A 23,548-nucleotide genomic window follows, 5' to 3' on the forward strand; every position below is an offset into this window, starting at 1 on the left:
CAAAGTTTAGGGTCTCTCTGGAAAGAACAATATCCAGTTAGAGGGAGGTAAAGATCAGAAAGCACCATGAAGACGCTAACCCGCTTTCCTGATTCCTGGACAGATTCTTCCTCAATTTCTTTCTCGCTGCCCAGCGACACCCATGGCTTGGAGACGGGAGGATTGTAGACGTACACGTCTTCTTGGACGTGCTCCTTGGGCTCTTCTTGTTCCTCTGGCACTTCTGGTGGCTAGAGCAGAACAAAAGGCAGGCTAGCGCACATGGCGGCTCTCTCACACAGTCGCGTGCGCCTCTTACAATGAGCTTGGCTTTTATGTGGGTGCATGGGGCGCTCCTCACATTCTTGCCATCCTAAGCTTTCAGAAGTGAACTGAGCCAAAAGGGGGAGAGACTGGAGAAGAAAAAGAAGAAGAAGAAGAAGGAGGAGGAGGAGGAGGAGGAGGAGGAGGAGGAGGAGGAGGAGAAAGAATGGAAAAGGCGCCCAGCAGTGGTGGCGCACGCCTTTAATTCCAGCACTTGGGAGGCAGAGGCAGGCAGATTTCTGAGTTTGAGGCCAGCCTGGTCTACAAAGTGAGTTCCAGGACAGCCAGGGCTATACAGAGAAACCCTGTCTTGAAAAAAAACAAAAAAACAAAAACAAAACAAAACAAAACAAAAAAAAAAAAAAAACCACAACCCTGTCTCAAAAAAACAACAAAACAAAACAAAACAAAAGAAAAAAAAAGAATGGAAAAGACAGACATCAGGATACAGGGAGATGACAAAATAAGACAAAGATGGAGGCGGGAGAGGAGAAACCCCCACGTGTTAGGAAAGCAGCAGTTACTGAATGCCTTTGCGAATAATACAGAAGCCATGTTCAATGGTTAAAGTATGGAGCTCACTTCCCCTGAGTTTATGAAGGGCTATTTGATAAAAGAAAAAAATATGCATGTATATATGTATGTAAGTGTGTGTGTGTGTGTGTGTGTGTGCATGCGCGCACGTGTTAGTGGGTGCATTCTATTTGGGAGAACCCAGAGGTATAATTTGCACAGATTCAGGACGAGCACACCATCCAGATGCTGCGCTGAGCGGAGGGCAGGGTCATGTCTCGGGCCTAGGGAGAGCACAGATGCCGGCCTGCAAGGCCTTCAGATTTACTTACCTTTAAAAAGTTCTCCTTGCCGTCCTCTGTTCCAATGAGGTAAAAGTTAAGTCCATACTTGAAGTCTTTGTCATAAACGAGGAGAAGTTCCTCCCCTGGGTACTCCTGTAGGGGCCACCAGCAGAGGGTGAGGATTAGTGGCTCATTCAGTTCCAGCAGGTGCCAATGTCAGACTAACGCGGTCCGAAATGTAAACACACCGATAGTCTGCCTTCTGGACCCAGCTCCCAAAGTAAGAACACAAGGGAGCCATGGACGTTTTACCATGTGATTAAAAAACCAGATTTATTGATTTTCCTTTCATAGGTATAAGTGTTTTGTTTGAACGTATTTGTGTGCACCATGTGTGTGTCTTGTTTCCGTGGCAGTCAGAGGAGAAAGCTGGATCCCCTGGAACTGGAGTTAGCTGGTTGTGAGTCACCATGAGGATGATGGGAACCAAACCTCCTTAGGAAGAACAGTCAGTCATCTCGCCAGCCCATGACCATATGATTTTATTTTTAACAGAGAGAGGAAAACATGAGGTTTGAGGAAAATGGTTCTATTGGTGTAAGCTGGTTGGCCTGATGCTGTTTGTATTCTAACGCTAATTTGAGCCCCCGAAACTGGTTGCCCCAGAGATGAGAGAATCTGTAGATAGATGCTAGGTGCCCCTTGGCCCCAGTTAATTGTGACTGGTAAATAAAGATGTCAACAGCCAATAGCTGGGCAGAAGAGACATAGGTGGGGTTGAGGTTTTGTGGACTTAGGTCAGAGGGAGGACCGTGAGGAAAGGAAGGAGCAAGAAAGACACGGTGAGATAAAGAACACGCAGGAGAGGAGAAAGGAGAAGCGGCCATAGGATCAGGGTCAAGAGAGCAGCCATGTGGGCTGCCCAAGTGGGGTTGAGAGCATCACTGATGGAACATAGTTAATAGTAAGTAATAACTTGGGGTTATTGATAAGAATGTGGATTCTAACAGCATGGAGGGTAGACAGCTGCTCAGCTATTGTGCTGCTTAAGGCCTATTAAAACTATAAAGACTGTGAGGGTGATTTTACCTAGGAACTCAATAACCCAAGGACTCCTGGGCTGAGATTGTAATCATTTTCTACTACAAGTTGGTGCAGTGTCTACTGTGCAAGCGTGTGGACCTGAGTTCAGATTCCTAGATCTGTGTTTTCAGTGCAGTCGGGAAAGACAGGAGGATTCTTAGCTGGTCAGACCTAATTGATAGATTCCGGGTTCAGTGCGTGACCTTGCGTAGAAAAATAAAGTGGAGCGCTGTTGAGGAAGATGCCTGAGGTTGATACCCGCACTCACACACACACACCTCTCCGAAACACATGCACACACGCACCTGCACCCACAGAGGTACACTTACCCACTCCAACACACACACACACACACACACATACACACACACACACACACACACAAACACACACACACACACACACACACACACACACACAAAATAAGGAAGGGTGAGTATTGGTGGTGGTGTAATCTACATGGTAGGAGGCAAAACAGGACCACACAATGAACTAAACAATTTAAAGTAGTATAAAGAACAAGATTTCAAGACAGGTTCTTTGTAGCTCAGGACGGCCTTGAAATTGTTAAATATCCCAGTTTGGCCTCAGACTTGTGATTTTTCCTTCCACGTACCACCATGCCCAGCTAAATAGCTATTCTAACAGGGTAAGAATGATCTTTTCATGTGTGGTCCTCACACTGAACTCCCAGGGTGAGGAGGTAAGGGGTGACAGCGTTGATGCAAAATCTTCCTAACTTGTGTTGTGTTCTGGCAAGTCCCTGAGTTAGGACTGAGAACAAACAGCTCACTTGTATTTACCCGGACAATTTTTTTGACTGGGTGGAAGTCAGATACTGCGGCTCGGTTTTGCAAGTCTGCCAAGATATCTTCCTTTTTGATAAGCTTATACGTTTGTTCGTCTGTCATATCTTCATCTACTCGACAGTTGAATATTTCCTGGGTCTTGGTAGTTAATACTAGTGGATAAATTTCTGGATGGCCTGTGAATGTAGAATTTGAACATTAAATACAACTTAAAACTACAGCAGCAGGAAATGCTTGATTGTTTAAATAATTTTCTTGGTTAAAAATTTGAGACTCAGCTGGGCAGTGGTGGCGCACACCTCTAATCCCAGCACTTGGGAGGCAGAGGCAGGTGGATTTCTGAGTTCGAGGCCAGCCTGGTCTACAAAGTGAGTTCCAGAACAGCCAGGGCTACACAGAGAAACCCTGTCTCAAGAAAACAAAAAAAAAAAAAAAATTGAGACTCAGAAGAGAGCTGAGTGGTTGTGTATTAGGGAGAGAGGTGGGACTGGACACTCAATGGAGGTGAGGAGCTTGTGTGAGGCCGTGGTGATCTCTGAGTCTGGGCTGCCACCAGGGGCCATGTCTGAGTCCCTGTTCCTATCACAGCCAGGGCCTTTTTGATGTCTGAGCCCCCGAGTTACCACCCAAGGCCAGGAGAAAGTGCCGGGTCTGGGTTGCTGCAGGAGGCGGTATTCGTATTGGTGTATGGTTGCTGTACTGAGCTGGCCCTGCCCAGTATCTGTTGTGGAAGAGCTTGTCCCCACTCTGGCTGTGGCACTCCAAAGAGCTGGCCCTGCCTCTCACCAGCCATGGGGTGGTGTAGGTGTGGGAGAGGTGTGCCCTGTAGCAGACAGACAGGCTGACCCTGAGGATGTGAGAGTGGGAGACCCGGCCCCACTCCCTGCCAGATGCAGCACTTGGGAGAGTTGGTCCCACACCTCTCCTGGGTAACATGGGAGAACTGGCCCTGGTGGCGTGGTCCCAGGAGAGCTGGCAGCTTCCACTCAGACCCCGATCCAGGGCTTTGAGTTGGCTTACCACGACATTTAACCCATCTGTGAACTGTGGGGGCATGTGAAGGGCCTGGTCCTGCAGCTCCAAAGCTGCAGGATCTCCATGTCTCAGGGCAACAACAGAATGTCAGAGAAGAGCCCTGGTGAGGAACCGGGACTGACGGTATAACGGAAGCCAGAGGTCTTGAACCAGACCAAGGACTCATTGCAATGAGTTCGCAAGTAAAGCTATTTGGGCAAATGAGCATACGGTGTGACACATGGCTGCTCCCACAGCCAGACTTGCTGTTTTTATTTCTTGTTTATTTTTAATGTTTGTTTTCTTTTGTGGGGAGGTTGCAAGGGCAGAGGGTGGGTATGAAGGCACAAGGAGTTAAGTGGGATCGGCGTGCATGATGTGAAAACTCACAAAATAATAATAAAAAAGTTTTAGAAAAGGTTCATTGAGAAAGATCCTGAGCACGGCGAAGCCGCAGGACGCAGGGGCATCTCAGGGAGGACCGCCCTCCACGCCACTGCCACACGTGCAAAGAGAGGCAGGCAGCTCCCTGCCTCAGAGGGTGGCATGGTGACGAATCTTCAATGCTGACTTGACCGGGTTTGGAATCACCCAGCGTACACGCCTTTGGGCATGTCTGTCTGTCTGTGAGAGTGTCTTCGAAGAGATCTCATTGAAGAGCAAAGATCCATCCAGAATGTGGGTGGCACCCTCCGTTCCATAGAATGGTCCCCCTCCCTCTCCTCCACCATCTCCCCTCCCCTCCCTCTCCCTCCTCTCCCTCCCCCCTCTTTCTCTCTGACCAATGAGAGACCATTCTCTGTGGTGATTTTTGGTCTTGTTGAAGACAACTAAGAATTTTGGGGCATGGGGGCTGCTGTGCCGCCCATGTGCCGGAGGGCCCTGCTGGGGTTGCACATTCCCCAGAAGCAAGACTTCAATGACTGAAGCATAACCCCAAGGCGCTGGGAGGGCTCCAGGATGGCTCGGGGCCTCAGTCCCTTGTCTTTGGAGCCTTTAGAGATGCTGCTCTAGGCCAAGTAAGGGTGTGGGAGCTTCCATCTCCAGCCCCACCTGGGGCTCTCAAGGTGGGCTGAGGTGGTTTCTTTCCTTGAGATGTTTTTTCCTGCCCAGCACCCTGTGAGAACTTCCTAGAAGGATTTGAGTTAAAAAAAAATGGCACTACCACATCTAAGAAGTCTTAGAAGTTGTGTCTCCTTCTGTAGGAAGAGACAGCCCAAGCATCCTTCCAGCCACAGCGCAGCTTCTCAGAAGATGGTCCCAGGAGGCCTTTATCCCTCTGCTCCCATGGTTCCATCAAAGCTCCACGGTATTGGCTTTCTGCTGGCTTCTCAGTACCCCCACAATTGTGCCGTGGTACCACCGACCGCCATGGTTCACCTCACTTCAGAGTGACAGCCCTTTCTGCATTGCCTGCTGTCTCTCTGCTTTCTCCTCTCAGAACTTTTTATCTGGAAGGCTTTGTGAAGATGCCCTGGGTTGGCTCTTGATGCCAGTGCCTAGGGAGGGCACCATGCCTATACTACAAGAACAGCTCTCTAAAACTTCAAGCAAGAAAACCGGGAGCAATTGGACACTCAGCACAGATGCTGGCAAGTCAGCGTTTCTGTCTCTGCCTGGTGATTCCCCAGGCAGCTAGCCCACTTTTCATTCCTTGGTCCTCTCTAGGCAAATTCCATCACAACGGGGCTCCCTGGCACCTGGTACCTGGTACTTCCTTGCTGGTCAAAGAAAATTGGGACTCTAAATTTATTGTTCTTATGTTTCAAGTAAGTACATTTGTTATAACATTTGCACCACAGGCTGCAAAGATGGCTCAGTCAATCACTCTCTTGCCTTGCAAACCTGAGGCCTGAGTTCTATCTATAGCACCCATACAAAAGGTGGGCATGTGGGACACCCTTGTAATGCCAGCAGCTGTGGGTGTGGGGGAAGTAGCTGTTTGACATCCCTGTCCTTACTTCCCCTTCACTGAAGGACTAGTCTGGAAGTGTGAGCCAAATAAACCCCACCCCCCCTGTGTTGCTTTTTGTGCCTGGTTATTTTATCATGACAACACAAATACAATCTGGAACAGGCAGGCTCTCAAACTGTGAAATTCCAGGCTGGCCTAGAATTCTCTCTGTAAACCAGATTGCCCTGGAATTTGAGGTGATCCCCTGACTCAAGGTTGTGTTTCGTGTTTCCTGCTCCCACCAGACACACGTTTCTGATTCTACTGGCTTGGTATTTTTCATAACAATGGTCCATTTTCACTAATTGGACATTTTTAAATGCAATATAAAAATAGGACTTAACATCCCCTTATGTAGAAGTGAGTAAACATTGTAGGCTCTTTGTAGCTGGGGTAGGCAAGTGGTGCTCACTGTGAACAAGAGGCAGCTGATAGGTTAAGCATCCTCTCTGGTCCAGGGCCTTCGTGGTCCAGCATAACAGACTGAACGGGGCAAGGCCTAAGGATGCTGCCAACCCATAGGGTCTGTGGTAAAACTGAGTAAGAAGGGCTGCTCTTTAGTTTTTAAGCCATGTGCTGTGGACATCAGCAATGAGAGTCACTTGAGTCTAGAGCTTAGTGACATGTAGTCTGCTTCCAAGAGGTTGAGGAAGGTCCAGGGACAGAGGAGGAGGCTGGGGCTTCACTCAGGTGTCAGCTACAGGGCTGTTGGCCACGAGCTCAATGGAAACGAACTGGGAGCAGATGACCACTGCCTTTGAGCTACAGTTTGAAAGATGCTATTCTGATGGAAGCCATGATTTGCAGGCATCCAACAAAAGATCTTTCAATACTCTCATGATAGGGTAGAAATTATTACTGGGTATGTGTGTGATGTTTGTGTGTGAATGCACAGCAGTGTGTGATGCATGTGTGTGTGTATAAATGCACAGCAGTGTGTGATGCATGTGTGTGGCTGTGAATGCTCACCAGTGTGTGATGCATGTGTGTGGCTGTGAATGCACAGCAGTGTGTGATGTATGTGTGTGGCTGTGAATGCTCAGCAGTGTGTGATGCATGTGTGTGGGTGTGAATGCTCAGCAGTGTGTGATGTATGTGTGTGGCTGTGAATGCTCAGCAGTGTGTGATGCATGTGTGTGGGTGTGGGTGCACAGCAGTGTGTGATGTATGTGTGTGGCTGTGAATGCTCAGCAGTGTGTGATGCATGTGTGTGGCTGTGAATGCACAGCAGTGTGTGATGTATGTGTGTGTGTATAAATGCACAGCAGTGTGTGATGCATGTGTGTGGGTGTGGGTGCACAGCAGTGTGTGATGTATGTGTGTGGCTGTGAATGCTCAGCAGTGTGTGATGCATGTGTGTGGGTGTGAATGCTCAGCAGTGTGTGATGCATGTGTGTGGCTGTGAATGCACAGCTGTGTGTGATGCATGTGTGTGTGTGTGAATGCTCAGCAGTGTGTGATGCATGTGTGTGGCTGTGAATGCACAGCAGTGTGTGATGTATGTGTGTGGCTGTGAATGCTCAGCAGTGTGTGATGCATGTGTGTGGCTGTGAATGCTCAGCAGTGTGTGATGTATGTGTGTGGGTGTGAATGCTCAGCAGTGTGTGATGCATGTGTGTGTATTAATGCACAGCAGTGTATGATGCATGTGTGTGGGTGTGAATGCACAGCAGTGTATGATGTATATATGTATGTATGTATGTATGTATGTATGTATGTATGCATACACAGCAGTGTGTGATATATGTGTGTGGGTGTGGGTGCACAGCAGTGTGTGATGTATGTGTGTAGCTGTGGGTGCACAGCAGTGTGTGATGCATGTATGTAGGTATGCGTACACAGCAGTATGTGATGCATGTATGTAGGTATGCGTACACAGCAGTGTGTGATGCATGTGTGTAGGTATGCGTACACAGCAGTGTATGATGCACGTAGGTGGTGGGTATGTGTACACAGCAAGCTTTGGAGGTCAGAGAACAACTGTGAAGTTGGTTCTTTCCGTCCATGTTATTTTACAACTTTTAATATTTTTAAAGATTATTTTTATTGTATGTGTTCAGGTGTCTTGACTGCATGTACAGCACACTGTACCACGGGCATGTGGTGCCCTCAGAGGCCAGCAGAGGGCATCAGATCCCTCTGCAACTGGCAGTACAGATGGACGTGAGCCACCATGGGGATGCTGGGAATCAAACCCAGGACTTTTAGACGAGCAGCTGGTGCTCTTAAACCCTGAGTCATCTCTCCAGCCTCCCCTTCACGTTTTGGTGGCTTCTGGGGATCAAACTCGGGTTGCCAGGCTTGTCTACAACCATATTGTATCTACAAGCCATATTGCCAACCATTAGTGCTCTCAGTAGATTTTTTTTTTTAAAAAGGACTGTGTTGTCTAAATCTATTTCTCAGTTTAAGTTCTGCCTTCAGTTTTTCTTTTTATTCTTTACTTTAAAAATTCCAGGCCAAGTGTGGGGATGCGATCTAAACCCTCGGGAGAGGTGGAGGCAAGCAGAGCCATAGTTTGGGGGTTTATCTGAGCTGCATAGTGAGACTCTAGGTAACAACCTCGTTGTTCCCACTTACCCATGCTCTCCATGTTCATGGGCTCCTCTTCCTCAGGAACTAAAACACAAAGAAACATCAGCTTCACCTTTTGGATCACGTTGTCTCACTTGGTTATAAAATTGCAAAACATCAGAACATCCGCATACAAGTAGAGAAGTGGACTGGAGAACTCAAGTACCATGTGACCAGCTACAGACAAAGCAGGGAACGGTCTCTCACAGAGTCACCTTCGGTGACGTAGGTGCCGTGGCATTTCACTAGTCTATGTAGTGAAGCATGTGGGGGAAAGGCTAGCCTCTGAACATTTAATACTGGGGCTGCTGACTTCATAGAAGCAAAAGTGTTTCATTTTACTTGATAGATAGGTCAAGCCACAGTACACATTATATAATACACAACAACAGCAGAAACAACAGCAACAGCGACAACAGCAACCACCACCACCACCAATCCTACCAAGTAACTGTTGCTTCATATTCTTTTTGCCCTTTTTCTGGCCCTTGGGGCTCTTCGGTGGCTTGGGTGCCATGGCTCTGATGTAGGCTGCACAAAGAGAAATCATTGGTAAATCCTTGGTTTTGTTATCAGGTATGAAGCATTCCTATTTAGTGAACATACTATTTCCTAGGTTTGGGCCTGGACTAGATCAACAATTCATTTTCTTTTTTTTCCTTTTTGAGACAGGGTTTCTCTGTGTAGCCCTGGCTGTCCTGGAACTCACTCTGTAGACCAGGCTGGCCTCGAACTCAGAAATCCGCCTGCCTCTGCCTCCAGAGTGCTGGGATTAAAGGCATGTGCCACCACTACCTGGCTAACAATCTAATTTCAACAGGAATTCGTGTACCGTGACTAAAGGTTTTAACAGAACAACAGCGTGATTGGTACGATTCTGTTTCTACGAAGCTGTTGGCTGGGTAGCATCATCAGCGCCTCTGTTTCACGGGGATCCAGATCTCTGCCGTGCTTGGTGCTAGCTTGTCTGTCTCCTCACAGGTGTGCACAGGTGCACCTAAAGTCCTTGGGATGAGTCCAGCCCACAGCACACACATCTGAATGTAATCTTAACATGTGGGTCAACAACATGCATGTCTGGACATAATTTTTAAATGAATATAATTTGAGTCATACAGCTCTTAGCGTGTGATTATGTAACCATTAAGATCTTATTTGTGAAACCCCAGGGTGCTTTGACAGGATGTTAACGCTGGACAAGGACATCTGCCTGACAATGCCCACCATAGACTCATTTTATTAAATGGCCAAAAGTGTGATTTCAGAGTCGTGTAGAATGGCCAGACTTACAATGAGAGCACTTGGGAGGCTGAAGCAGGAGGATTGTCATGCACCCGAGGCCAGCCTGGGCTACAGTATGAGATGTGTGGTTTTATGAATCTATGCCCCAGGATTTGAAAACAGTCTCTGCTTTTAGCTGAATGGTCCTGGGCAAACCACAGATCTCCTTAGTTTCTGTTTACTTCTTTTTTTTTTCCCCCTGGGGATAATAAAGTCTACCTCACAAGGTGGCTGGCTATAAGGTTCAATAAAAATATTAATAATAAAAAATCATATCATCATTAAGTCCCCACAGATGGTGTTTGTCTTATTTTAGTAAATTAGCATCAACACAGACTGAAACATCACCAGGTCTTGTTATTGTTATTGTTTGGTCCCTTCATTGCAAAATCTTGACCAAAGCATGGGGTGTGTTTACCTATAACACTCTCCATTTTGTTTAATTACACTTTTACATCTTTCTTGCATTCATTGAGAACATTATTATCATCATTGTATATGTGTGTACATGCACGAAGTGGGGGAGGGGTGCTGTATGTGTGGTTGTGCTATCTCAAAGGACAACATTTAGAGTCGCTTCTCTCCTTCCATCCTTCCACCGTGATGTGGGCTCTGGGGATGTCAGGCTTGCAGAGCAAGCACTTCTCATGCTGAGCCGGGGAAGTCCAACATGTGTGTTTTAAATAATAATAATAATTATAAATCACACAGGTGTTTATGCTGTAGAGATCCTTTGAGGGGCCGGTAGGCAGGAATCCGATATTAGGCCATGACAAAGAATTAAGTTCAGGCAGGAATCTGACATTAGGGCATGATAAGTTCAGGCAAGAATCTAATTTTAGGCTAGAACAGGAAAGTAAATTCAGGTGGGAATCTTAATCCTAGGGTGGAACAAAAGAAGCAGGCTTCAGGCAAGAATCTGATTTTGGGCTTGGACAAGAAAGTGGGCTCAGGTATTTTGGTCATTCTGACAAGCTCTTGGAAACAACTGTCATGAGAGCAATCCCAGGACTTTGCTAATTGCCTTGATTGTTCCTCATTGTACTGCCTGCCCTTAATACTTGCATGTAATTAAAATGGTATAAAAGCAGACTGGGAAAAAAATAAACCTGCCTCAGTCTCAGAACTGGCCGGGGTCATGCTACAATGTTGTCTAATTGTCTTTTTTCTTCTTAATCCTCACTCCTGCTCTGGAGAACCTGTTTACTGACTGAGCTGCTCATTATCCCAGGCAGTGTGAAGAATTTCATGTGCATTTTAAGTTCAGTGAGTATTTTTTTTACTATTTTTAATTTTTTTTTTGCTGAGGCAGTATTTCCCTATTTGCCTACAGACACTGGCTTTGAATTTAAGATATTTCTGCCTCAGCTTTTCTGTGAACTTAACCTTGGTCACACATTATTACGGTCATTTTTTTTTTTCACCCTCACTTTATAAGGTCGGGTCACTGATGTGGGAGCTTGGGGAACAGTGGACATACTCTTAACCTCCACACCACAGTGTCCCTCAGATTGCTGTCTCATTATAAATATATCACAACTAGGGTTTCTATTGCTGTGATGAAACACGGTGCTTGACCAAAGGCAAGTTGGGGAGGAAAGGGTTTATTTGGCTTACACTTCTACATCATAGTCCTCCCACATCAACCACTAATTAAGAAAATGCCCTTCAGCTGGATCTCATGGAAGAATTCTCTCAGCTGAGGCTCCCTCCTCTCTGATGACTCTAGCTTGTGCCAAGTTGACATAAAACTATCCAGCACGCAAATAGAACCACTTAAAACAATGGTCTTGGACGACAGAGATACAATTGATGCTTTGATTAGTATTTTATGCTTCTGACATTTTTTGGGGGAAATTTCTATTCAGTCTTTCTATCCCTCACTCCTGCCACCGCTGCCCTATGTGTACACACTACTTTTTGACTTGACTTTTGGCCATCAAACTCAGATGCTGTCATGGTTTGAATTTGCTTGGCACAAGGAGTGGCACTATTTGAAGGTGTGGCTTTGTTGGAGTAGGTGTGTCACTGTGGGCGTGGGCTTAAGACCCTGGCTTCCTGGAAGTCAGTCTTCCACTAGCAGCCTTCAGATTCAAAGATGTAGAACTCTCGGCCGGGCAGTGGTGGTGCACGCCTGTAACCCCAGCACTTGGGAGGCAGAGGCAGGTGGATTTCTGAGTTCAAGACCAGCCTGGTCTACAGAGTGAGTTCCAGGACAGCCAGGGCTACACAGAGAAACCCTTTCTCGAAAGAAAGAAAGAAAGAAAGAAAGAAAGAAAGAAAGAAAGAAAGAAAGAAGGAAAGAAAGAAAGAAAGAAAGAAAGAAAGGAAGGAAGGAGATGTAGAACTCTCAGCTCCACCTGCACCATGCCTGTCTGAATGCTGCCATGCTCCCACCTGCCTTGAAGATAATGGACTGAACCTCTGAACCTATAAGCCAGCCTCAATTAAATGTTCTCCTTATAAGACTCGCTTTGGTCACGGTATCTACTCGTAGCAGTCAAACCCTAACTAAGACGGTGCTCACAGTTGCAAAGCAGGCAACAGAGTTATCTCCTCAGCCCTGAAGTGTCTACTTAAAAAATTTTAAAGTTACATTTATTTATTTATTTTTGTGTATGTTTGTGTATGTTTGTGTACGTGTGTGTGTGTGTGTGTGTGTGTGTGTGTGTGTGTGTGTGTAGGTCAAGGGACAACGTACTGGAGTTGGTTCTCTCCTTCTACCATGTGAGGTCTTGGTATCAACCCCAGGCCATTAGGCTTGGTGGCAGGTACCTTTACCTACTGAGCCACCCCATCAGTCCAAATTTCTACTTTTTAAGTAGAAATTATGCAATAAAAGGCTGTCTCAGCTTTTCAGATGGAGCATTTTTCGTTCTACTCTTCAGAATCATAGATTCAGGTGGTGGACGTCATCTGATTCTCTTTTGGATGATTTCTCATCAGTTGATCCCTCTCCATTTTCTATCCCAGTTTCCTTTGGCCAAAAGTACTAAACAACACTGTAAACATCACCCAGCTTCATACAGCTGCAGTAACCCAGTTACCGAGGTCGTGCTCGTGTGTGTGGCCCCCCACTACTGCTTCCACAATTACTGTCCATTGCATATTTTATACAATGAATACTGTTATTTATATATGCATAAAATGATCAAGTTTTTTTCTCTATACAAAGACATCCTCTTCCAGTGTAAGAGCGATGTCACTTGGAATGCCAATTCCCTAAGCCCCTTTACTTCCCAGGAGTGGATTTTGCAATTTTGGAAGCATTTATCAGAAGGTAATGCTGCTCTCTGGTGGTCTGCTTTCTCACTCTGCCTGAATCAGTCTTGTTCCCCAGTGGTGCTGTGAGGAGATGACACAGGACTTCAAACACAAGGCTGCCTTGAAGGGTTGCTGTGGATTCACTCAGCGTTCAGCATACAGTACTTCAAGGGGGAAGAGAGGTCGCTCTGAGCAGAAATTAAGTCCTAGATATGCTAATTACTAGGGGAACGAAGGAGACGTGAGCCCTCCTTCAACGAGTTTAGGTTCTCTGTTCATCTTCGTGGTTAGCCCTCCCCTAGCCCCCCAGTGATAGGCTTCAGTCCACATTAATTCTCTACAGTGCTGATGACTAACCAGAATCTCGTCATCCTCAAATTCAATTATGCATAATTTATTGAGTTCCCGCTGCGCGCCAAGTAACGTGAGAGCAGGAACAAGACAGTACCCGCTCTCGGTTCCCGACATTCTTAGATCTCCCGTTAACTGCTCTCTCATAGCTGTTTTTGTCTCACTGGCTCGGGCTGCAAACTTGTCAAAAGTAGTGAAAAAAAGTATTTCTTTATTTCATAGACTCCACCTTCTCTAGCACTTTCTGGGAAGTTTCTAAACGCCCTTGATACGGTAATGAGATATTTAGTTTTCCCGCGACTCCTTTCCCGTTCTGAACCGCCCTTACCTGGAATCACTAAAGGGAAAAGAAGGCAGCTTCTTGGCAGTTCCCGGGAGAAACGCTCCTTCGAGAGTAGGAGGTGGGAGTCTGTCTGACTCTTCTTGCTCAGGAAAATAAACCTCAAATTTCCAGCAACAGCGGGCTGGCAGTTGTTGCTAGGACGCGTCCGTTGCTAAGATTAAAAAAAAAAAGTCTCCTGTTGAGATTGACAGAACGCCTTCACCAATACCTTATCCGCTCCCCAACATTGTCTCTCATAGAAGGCTAGTGATTGGTTGTTGTGTTGTGACGTCACCTAACGTAATCCCAGAGAAGCCCAGTTTCCCACTAGCAAGGAAAGCACTAGTTCTCTGTTCGATTTAGGTCTCTGTTCTTTGCAGTGGCCCCTCTTGACTTAGGTCCATGCCTTGCCTTGCGTCCACTTCAGCCTTAGTCAAAGGGAAGTTCTCGTGGGGTGCGGATGGGCAGCTCCTAGGCCAGCCACCTGACCTCCCTTGTAGGGAGCAGGATGCATCTAGGGACCTGTGTAAAATTGGAGCGTGGAGTGGAGGTTGCATTCAGGTTGCCTTGGACGTCCTTGACTACTGCAGCACATTTTTTGTTTTGTTTTGTTTTTTGTTTTTTTGTCAAAGAATTTTGTATAGAGTTTGAGTCAAGCCGGAACTACAAGTCTCCGAGGGAAAGCTGCCTGGTGGTTGTTGGTTATTGTAAGGATCCTTTCATCCGACTGTGGGCCCTCCGGGATTATTAGAGTGAAGCTCATCTCGCCAGCTTTCTGTCTTTTCTTTAAAAGTACAAATTAAAACTGCTAATTTGTGATCTAGCAAAATTTAGCAAAGTAATGCAGTTGACCACAACAATATTTAAAGAGTTTTGTTTAAGACAGGATCTTACTGCCGTAGAACTCCCTCTGTAGGATGGATAGATGGATGGATCGATGTCACCACAGCTTAACTGAGCCAAGATTAACTTAGTGTCTTTATATATCTTTTCAAATTTCTCTCTCCCATTCTGTTTTCTTATTCTCCTTCCCCCTCTCTGTGTGTGGATCTGTGTGTGTGTGTGTGTGTGTGTGTGTCTTTGTGTGTGTTATGTAGGCAAGTGCCACCATGTATATTTGGAGGTCAGAAGAAAACCTCTGGTATTGGTCTTTGCCTTACACTTGGCTGTTGTTTTTATGTGTAGCAACACTGGGATTACAGATATGCACTACCACACCCAGCTTTACATGGGTCCTGGGGATTGCAACACAGTTCCTAACACTTGCAAGGCGCTAAGGCATCTCACAGTCCCGTCTTTCATATATCTTTCAGGTTCCTCCCCTAGGTGGTAGCATCCCAGTCCTTTTGTTGGCAAAACTAGAAGTCTGAGAGCCACCCCAGATTCCTGTTGCCCTGCCCAGAGCCAACCTATTACTGAGTTTTACCATTTTCTTCCTTGAATATGTCACTGGTAATGCATCTATAAGCTGCCTTCTGCCTTTTCCTCATTTCTGATGGACTCGTCTGTCCCCTAGCTAGTAACAACAGTGTCTGGTCATGCTCCACCTTCTCTCTAATTCTACGTTACCATGGAGCGTTCTGAATCAGGGGTTCAAGTCTGAGATCACTCTTTTTGCACATGTTAGGGTTGTGCATAAAAAGTTGTGCAAAACCTTGAGCACAACCTGAGAGACTGACAGCTGGCAGGTGCCAGGTACCTTTTTCTTCCTCAGTTTCCCACAACCCCTACTCGCTAGATGAGAGAAGACAGAGGCCTTGAAGTCCTCTGGTCTGCACGTGAGCACTTGGTCTATGATCCATTCTCACAAAGGGTTATTTTTTTTTTGAGAGTTTGACTTCTTTTCCACAATATATTCATGTTGATGTCGATTTTTAAAATGTGAAAAGTCACTGTTGACTAAGATAGACATAAACTTAATGAAAATGAAACACAGGCAGCCATGACAGGCTCATCCATTTTCTGCAGCCTTAACATCCTGACTCAGGAGACAGCATATCCCCAGTGGCCCCTGCTGGCTCCCCAAGGATGCCTCTTCCTCTTGAAACCAAGATATTGCTTCTTTTTCTGCCTCAGTCTGTGTACTTTTCTCCACCTTCGTTGGACCTTAAGGGCTTCATCTCTCCTTGCTCAGCCCAAGTGCCATCCCTTCTGCAAAGCCACATAAACAAGCACACAGCATTACTCTCCCTTGCTTTTCCATTTGACTATCCCACTGTGCCTCTAAAGTCACTTTACAGGGCATCTCTGCTCTCGGCTTTAAGGCTGGGGTAATACCTCATTAGCTTAAATTGATACCATCCAACACTGTTCCTGATACAGTCACACACACACACACTATATATATTATATATATGTATGTTAAACACATAATAGATACATAAATACAAATATATAATATATTACATATCATAGACAGTGTACATATATATGCATTATGTGTAAATATATAATTGCTTAATTGCTTATTTCGGTTAAAAAAGCAAGAGAAATTAACAAAGGCTTTTTTGTATTCCTCAAATGATATATTTTCCTTTGAAAAAATCCCCCACAATCCTGTTAGATTTCAGGATGACCATAATCTTGTGACTTGGCTGAGACACAGGGTTTGTTGTCATCTTTCCTTTAGACACACCCCAAGGGATGAGTCATAAGTCACAATGCCAAGAAAGTTAAAAAAAAAAAAGAAAGAAAGAAAAAAAGAAATGGGAAGTTGAGTGATTTCTTCATGCTGCAGATTCATGATTGACACCTTTGGTGGTAGTGGCCAGAGGACCGGGTTAGGATGACTAGTGAGCACCTGTGCACTCTCATGGATTAAATTTGCCTTAAACTTGAATGTATTCAAGCTTAGTTTTAGTTTTGATAGTTAAGGAACAAGGTAGTGAGTCACAGAATAACAATGGGAAATAACAGAGAAATTTCAAATTGAGTTTACAGCAGAAAATCTGGTAAGTCAGAGATAAGGTTTATTTTTTACTAATTTTGTTTTTTAAAGAGCTTGGGGTGGAGGGCTGTGAATAGACGGCTCTGTACCATTCTTCCCATAGGTTTGCTTAGGAGCGAGGGCAGGGGAGAAGGAGAGGAGGGGCCTTGTTTGAGCTCTGAGATCACTTCTAGGTTCCTGGGAAACTGTCTTAGCCTGTGCCAGAGGGAACAGGGGAACATCCCCCAGTGAATTCTCAGCCTCATTTCTCAGCAATGAGGAAATCAGCCAGAGAGGCCTGACTTGGTGGCAAAGCTGTAGCTATTAATGGGAAGAGCCAATTCTAATGTATAAACACCCATGTGTGAGGCACATGTGTGTGTGCATGTATACACATACACGTGCGCATGCCTGTGTGTATGCGTAGAGTCAGAGGGCAATCTTGGATCGTGTTCCTCACAAGCCAATCATAGAGGCATCTGAGACAGCCTGAAGCTCACTAAATAAACTACACAGGCTGGCTGTAATGCTCCAGGAATCCGCTCATCTCTGCCTCCCCAACTCTCTCTCTCTCTCTCTCTCTCTCTCTCTCTCTCTCTCTCTCACACACACACACACACACACACACACACACACACACACACACACACACAGAGGCCTGCTTGCATGCCACATGCCTGACCTTTTTTTTTTTTAGGTGTGGTGATTATAACAAGTAAAACTAAAATAACCAAAACGGAGGCATTCTTGCTGCCTTTGCAGAGTAGCTGAGCCCAGGGGGGACTCAGAATGACGATGCCCTGTCTGCCCCTGAGCGCGGGATCTATACTGTATGGATGGCAGGTGTCTCCAGAGAGGCCGGCTCGGGAGCCCAGGAGCAAAGAGCAGCTTCGTCTGGAAATGGAGCGCACTCACACTCTCGGAGACAGCTGAGAGGAAGAGAGCCACAGCATGCTGGTGTGTGCAAAGACCTACGGTGTTTGCAGGCATTGAGCAGTGGCGCACCATCACCAGATCAGCCTATTTTTTTTTAACCTTTAGGGCATCTTGAATGTTTTTAAAGTAATAATACTACCTCTAAAGGAAGAAAATTATGCTTAAGCCAAAATTTGTTATTGTCTGAACCAGTGCCATTGACAAGCTAAGTTTTCCAGATCTCAGTGTGGGGGTGATGGTGCTTCCCTCAGGGGAAACCAGAAGAAGACAGGGGTGGGCCTTCCTTGCAGATCACAGGCAGGCTTCTCAGCCTGCCCTGGCTCCCACAGAGAACTTTCTATCGGAGAAAGGAAGGGGAGAAGAGGGAGAGGGAGAAGAGGGAGAATAGACTGATTCTTCTCTCCCCCAAGTAGACAGCTTCGGATTTAAAATAAAATCCGTGTTAAATAGTTTTGTCATGGGAGGGAACAAGTCATAAGGTGCAACCAAAAGATGATTGCTCATCCCCGAGGCTAGCCAGTGTTGCTCTCCCACCTTTGAGCAGTTTGGTGTGCTGTCCCCAAAGTTACCTAGTTTGGAAAATTATCTTTTTAATTATTTGAAATGTAACCAAGAACATCTATATTAGCAATAGAAACCATTCCTCCCTGAATCTGTTGATTTTCCTGTTTCTTTAATAAAAAAAAATACTCTTACAAAATCAGTTTGTGAGTGAAGGTGTTTAATCTGGGTCACAGTTGGAGGGTACACCGGGGTTGGGGAGGGATGCAGGCAGCCAGGTTGTTACGCCTTCATTCAGGAAGGAAACAGAGAGGATGCTGCTCCTCGGCTCACGTCTCCCTTTTTCCTCAGCCCAGGACCCAGGTCCAGAGAATGATGCCACCGACAGCCAGGATGGATCTTCCCATCTCAATTAACCTAATCTAGTTCATCTCTCAAGGCATGCCTAGTGGTGCCTTCTAGGTCTTCTAGATCTTTCCAGGCCATTCTAGATCAGGTTGACAATATCAATCACCACATCCCTTATTCCTATATATCGTGAATGTGTTTTTATAGTATTAGGAAGACCAGATGCCAAGTTATTAGCCTTTCTAGACTTCTGGTAGACCTTCATCTGCCTCTTCTTGCTTGACACGGCCATGGGAAGCTCAGAACAGCACCCCTCTGTGGCTTTTCACAGTGAATGTGCTGCTCAATCATAATCCCAAATTCTGTTCAAAGTGAGTTCTTTGATGATGATTAAATGAAAATCTGAATGTCAAACCTTTGCTAGTCGTTCCTCCAAGATAACAAACACTTATCCAAAATATGTCCTTTAGATCAGTGCCATCCGAGGAGATTTGTCTCTAGTCCGTGAAATATTTGTTACTCATGCCACACAGGAAGTATTGAAATTGAAAGTGGTAAAGATACATTTATAGAAATTTGAGAGAAACTATATTTGAACAAAGTCGGGGCTCCTTTACCAAATGCCGGTATCCTAGCTCCTTAGGGGAGAGGCGTTCTCATTACCTTTGCAGAGTGGCTGAGCCCTGTGGGGACTCAGAAGGACTCATGCCCTGTCTGCCCCCTGTGTGTGATCTGTACTATATGGATAGCAGTTTGTATCACAGTTAGCATAACCCACTTGTGAAGGAAATGAAAACAAGCCCTTAAGCAACAGGAGGAGGCCACAATAGCATCTCAAGCGCACACTCAAACTGGACCTCCTGAGTTTGCTGACTGCTTCTCTTCCTGAGGTTCTCAGCCCCATCTTCTTGACGACTCAGGATAAGCTTAAGAGTTATTGCTCATAATTTACATTATGAGCATCCTACAGTGGTCTCAAACTCCAAATCTTTTAGCTTCCCATTTCTCAGGACTGCAGGTGTGTGGTCCCATGGAGAAGGGGCGGGCTCAGTGGCCCCGTCCAACTGGGGAGCTCTGGTTCCTTGATGGTTGTGGAGGGAAAGTATGTTTCTTTGTGTGCATGGCCACTGTAGGCTGTCTATGCTCCAGTGCATGGCCCCACACCTATAGATAGCACTAATTAGGCTCTGTGAGTTATAAAGATAAAAAGGAAGAGAACATGAAATGGTAGGGGCAGGGTGGGGGGTTAAGGAGGAAATGGAGGGATGGATATGATGCAAATATATTGTATACATAGAATATTGTCAAAAAATAAATAAAAATATACAAAACACTGTATTTCAATCACATATAATAATCACTATTTTGCAGTCATTTTGTAATAATAATTAAAAGAAGGGATCAATGGGAGATAAATTTTCAATAGTTGTAAAATAAACACACCAGTAGACTGTGTAGTTGTAGAAGATAAATATTTATATTTTTTACATCCTTGTTCTAAAAGACATTTCATTGTTGTTGTCTTTGTTTATTGTTTTTTTTAAGAAAACAAAACCAAACACGAACCCAAGACCATACAAAGTCAAGATTGTCATTTTCTTCTACTCTACTTGAAAACCTTGTCCTACTAGAGGGTTTGCAAGGGTGATGCCCTTGCACAGAGCTGCTGTCTCCTGTGGTATTGATGCTCTCTTTGTAAACCCTTCCAAAAGGGGTCCTCCCAAGTCTACGTTACAGTTACCTCTTCTTCACAAATATAATACACTTGAAAATACAGCAATAGCACAAGAAATGCTATCATTTGTCACTCTCAGATATTCTATTAGCTGCTTTCCTGTTGCTGTGAAAAAGACACCATGACCGAGGAGACTTGTAGAAGAATTTACTTTTTCTTACGGCCCCAGAGGGCTAGATTCCATAATGGCTGGGTGGAGGCAGCAGTTAGACATGGTAGCTGCGGTAGGCATGTAGCCGAGAACTCACGTCTGAACTGCGAATGTGAAGCAGAAGGAGCAGACTGGAAGTGGTTAAAGCTTTAACTCTTAAAGCTCCGCCCCCCAACCCCAGCCCCCCACCCCCCACCCCGGGGCACACTTTCTTCAGCAAGGCTAAATCACAAATCTCACTAGACAGTGCTTGCTACCAGCTGGGGTCCGAGTGTTCAAACACAGGAGCTTCTGTGGACGTTCTCATAAGCCGTGTATTGTTATGTGTACTACCCATGAGTGTGATGATGTATCGGTAACACAGCTAAGGTGTTCGTACCTGGGTCAATCATTCCAAAGACGCATGCGTAAGAACTGTTTCTGGTCCTGCTCCAGTGTCTAGGTGCAGCCTTTTGTATGTTGTGCAACTGTTTTGCTCGTTTGTATTCGGTTTGACAAATGCTCTAGTTTTTTGTTTTTTGTTTTTTTTTTTTTTTTGGTTTTCGAGACAAGGTTTCTCTGTAGCCCTGGCTGTCCTGGAACTCACTCTGTACACCAGGCTGGCCTCGAACTCAGAAATCCGCCTGCCTCTGCCTCCCAAGTGCTGGGATTAAAGGCGTGCACCACCACGCCCGGCTTCTAGTTTTGTTCTTATAGAAATTGTCCTGTTACTCAAGGTTCTTTGCATTACCGCGTGAGTTCTAAGAACGGAGTGTTGGAATTCCCACTCAGATTGGATCCCACCTATAAATGAACTGAGCCAAAACCGACATCATAACGATACCGAACCTTAACAATTCATGAACATGGCCGATTTTTCCATTCCCTTTGATTGTCCAAGGCTGAACACCCCTAAGCACATAAAACATGAGCGCTTCCCATGTGTCCTGTTAATCAATGGCCACCGTCCCTTTCATTAGGGAGATTAGGCACGAAAGGAGGTGGCGAGCGGGAGAGAGTAATGATTCTTACAAATAAGTCAGTAAGCCACATAGAAGAATTTGGGCCCTCACTGGACTGACTCTAAAACCTGTTTCTTGTTCCCTAGTAGACAGCTCAGTTGCACTAGGGCTCAGGGAAAGCCATCACTTATTTCTGCAAACCTCTCTGAAACTCAGATTGCTTCTGAACAATTGTACATTTTGAATACTTGCTACAAGGATAACTTCAGCTGTAGTAAGAAGACAGTGTTAATCTGTGCAGGGACAGAGGGGCATCAGAGGTTAAATTATTCTTCCAAATTGCACTCGAGAATACAGTGTGCTAATTATATCCTCTGAGTATCTAGCTTGTCTATACATCACACTTGGGATTCAGGCTAATGAACAGAATAAACTTTTTGCACACCATTGCAAAACAAATCTAAAAAAAAAAAAAAACCACTGCACACATAAAAAGACACAGAAGAGGACAGTTCTATTTATAAATTGCCTGTGCGAACTGATCTAGGAGTTGAAAAAAAAAGTTTGCAAAATGGTCTGTCTGCTCTGGATATAGTTTGTAGACTACTCCATTAGAAAATTCTACTTATTTTACAATAAAAAACTATTTATGGTTTTTAGGGGAAAGCTTGCCCACTACCACAAATTCTGCACTTTCCCACATTTGAGAAAGTCACAAGGGTCAGAATATCTGAAATGCAGTGGATAGACCTCACCCTGGGAAAACTACCATCTTGATTATGAATGCTATCTTCCCTTCCAAGTAAGTATTCACGTCCCAAGATAATAAAAATAAAACAATAAACTAAAACAAATCTCAGGTGATTGTAATTAAGATTAGCCAAAGTCTTTGCTGGTCCTGATGTGTCGTTGTCGAGCCAATATTAAACGTTTCAAAAGAATTCATGAAGAAAAGGTTTCAGTTTAAAGTCTGCTCCCATGCACTTGCATCGAGGATTTACTTTTACTTTGCGTGTGTAAGTGTTTTGACTTTATGTTTGGATGTGCACCTGAGTGCCTACCTGATGTCTTCAGAGGTCAGACTCAGGCACCTGGTACCCTGGAACTGGAGTTACAGAGGTTGTAAGCTACTACCGGATTCTAGGAACCAAACTTGGATCCTCTGCTGGAGCAGCAAGTACTCCTAATGGCTGAGCCGTTCCTCTAGCCAGGCACTTAAAAATAGCATGTGTGAGTGTATGTCAGTTCGTGTGTGTCAGTTCGTGTGAGGTGCACCTATATACGGCCATGCTGGTGCGCACACATGACTGAGAGCCACAGGAGGCCTATGGTGTGCTATTTGGAAGAATTCAGAAAGACAGCGCTTCTCATTGGCCCAGAGCTCACCAATTAGACTAGGAATGCTGGCCAATGAGCTCAGAGATCCCTCTGACCTACCCCAGAACAGAGATTGTGGGTGCCACATGGACTTCGGGGATTGACTCTTCCTCCAGGGCACAAGGCAAGGGCTTTTCTGACTAAGCATCCTTGTAGTCCTGCCTGACACATTTAGATTTACATTGCATCACAGGACTCCCCAGGGCTCTTTCTGTGCCTGTGTCCTAGTCCAGGGAGAGTCAACAGCATTCATTTCCCATCCTTTGACTGATGGTTCAAGACTATGGACGGATGCCTACGTTTGCTGAGTTCACCTTGTCTGCAAAGGTCAACATGGCAGGCCTGGGAGCCAAGTAGACGCTAGTGGGTGAGCATCAGCGTGTATCTGACATCGAGTTTACAGCTCCATGCCATCCGTTGGAATGGTCTCTGAGTGGTCCACCTCACCTGTCGTTTTCCAGCGCAGAGTAAGCCAGTGGGGACGTTCGGTGGAAGCGCAGGGAATGGGCTGCTGGGGGTGTGGGAGGGAAGACAAAGCCACAGCAACACTCCTTCAGACGGAGTCCCCTCCCTACCTGTCTCTGAGAACGGCCGCCCCATAAAGGGCGTGGCAGGGAACCCGAGCCTTGGGGAGGAGGGTCACGAGGCTGGGGCCGGAGGAAGGAGGATGGCCAGAGCCTGTAGGACTTGGAGCACAGGGTGGGTGACCCTGTGCTGATGTGTCGTGTCCTTCAGCGGCTAACAGGACCTGAAGCCTCCCCACAGGTCCCCGCTGTTTCCGCCGGTGCCCCCTCGGAGTGACTTGGGCCCCAGGTGAGCCTAGCCAGGCGCCGCCCCGGGGCATCAGGTGTCCTCGGAAAGTCGCCTGTTGCGCTCGGGAA

At 45.7% G+C, this 23,548-nt stretch overlaps 2 protein-coding genes and 1 pseudogene across 10 annotated transcripts in view; 1 reads left to right on the plus strand and 2 right to left on the minus strand.

Annotated features, from left to right (window-relative positions):
• Wdr63 (WD repeat domain 63) overlaps window positions 1-13,946 on the minus strand; it is a 67,575-nt gene extending 53,629 nt beyond the window's left edge. Inside the window, exons 1-6 of one of the 3 annotated variants that reach the window (XR_867216.3) lie at window positions 13,759-13,946; window positions 8,979-9,065; window positions 8,541-8,579; window positions 2,987-3,168; window positions 1,149-1,253; window positions 81-230 (exon numbers count right to left, since the gene is read on the minus strand). Coding sequence is in view for 1 of the 3 variants with exons in the window: in NM_172864.3 (NP_766452.2) it covers window positions 81-230; window positions 1,149-1,253; window positions 2,987-3,168; window positions 8,541-8,579; window positions 8,979-9,051 (549 nt within the window). In the remaining 2 variants the exon portion in view is untranslated. The remainder of the gene's footprint in view (window positions 1-80; window positions 231-1,148; window positions 1,254-2,986; window positions 3,169-8,540; window positions 8,580-8,978; window positions 9,066-13,758) is intronic. The other 2 variants (NM_172864.3, XM_017319579.2) reach the window with 2 other exon arrangements.
• Window positions 1-23,548, plus strand: part of Mcoln3 (mucolipin 3) — a 48,532-nt gene that overhangs the window by 878 nt on the left and 24,106 nt on the right. For 3 of the 7 annotated variants that reach the window (XM_006501081.2, XM_006501085.2, XM_006501086.4), the window contains exon 1: window positions 23,283-23,480. The exons of 3 other annotated variants lie outside the window; for them this stretch is intronic. The gene's annotated coding sequence lies outside the window, so the exon portion shown is untranslated. Of the gene's footprint in view, window positions 1-22,908; window positions 23,135-23,282; window positions 23,481-23,548 lie in introns of those variants that run through there. One more of the 7 variants, XM_006501082.4, reaches the window with a different exon arrangement.
• Window positions 21,950-22,100, minus strand: Gm25627 (annotated as a pseudogene).

Source organism: Mus musculus, chromosome 3, assembly GCF_000001635.26.
Source record: "Mus musculus strain C57BL/6J chromosome 3, GRCm38.p6 C57BL/6J".
NCBI classification, from domain to species: Eukaryota; Metazoa; Chordata; class Mammalia; order Rodentia; family Muridae; genus Mus; species Mus musculus.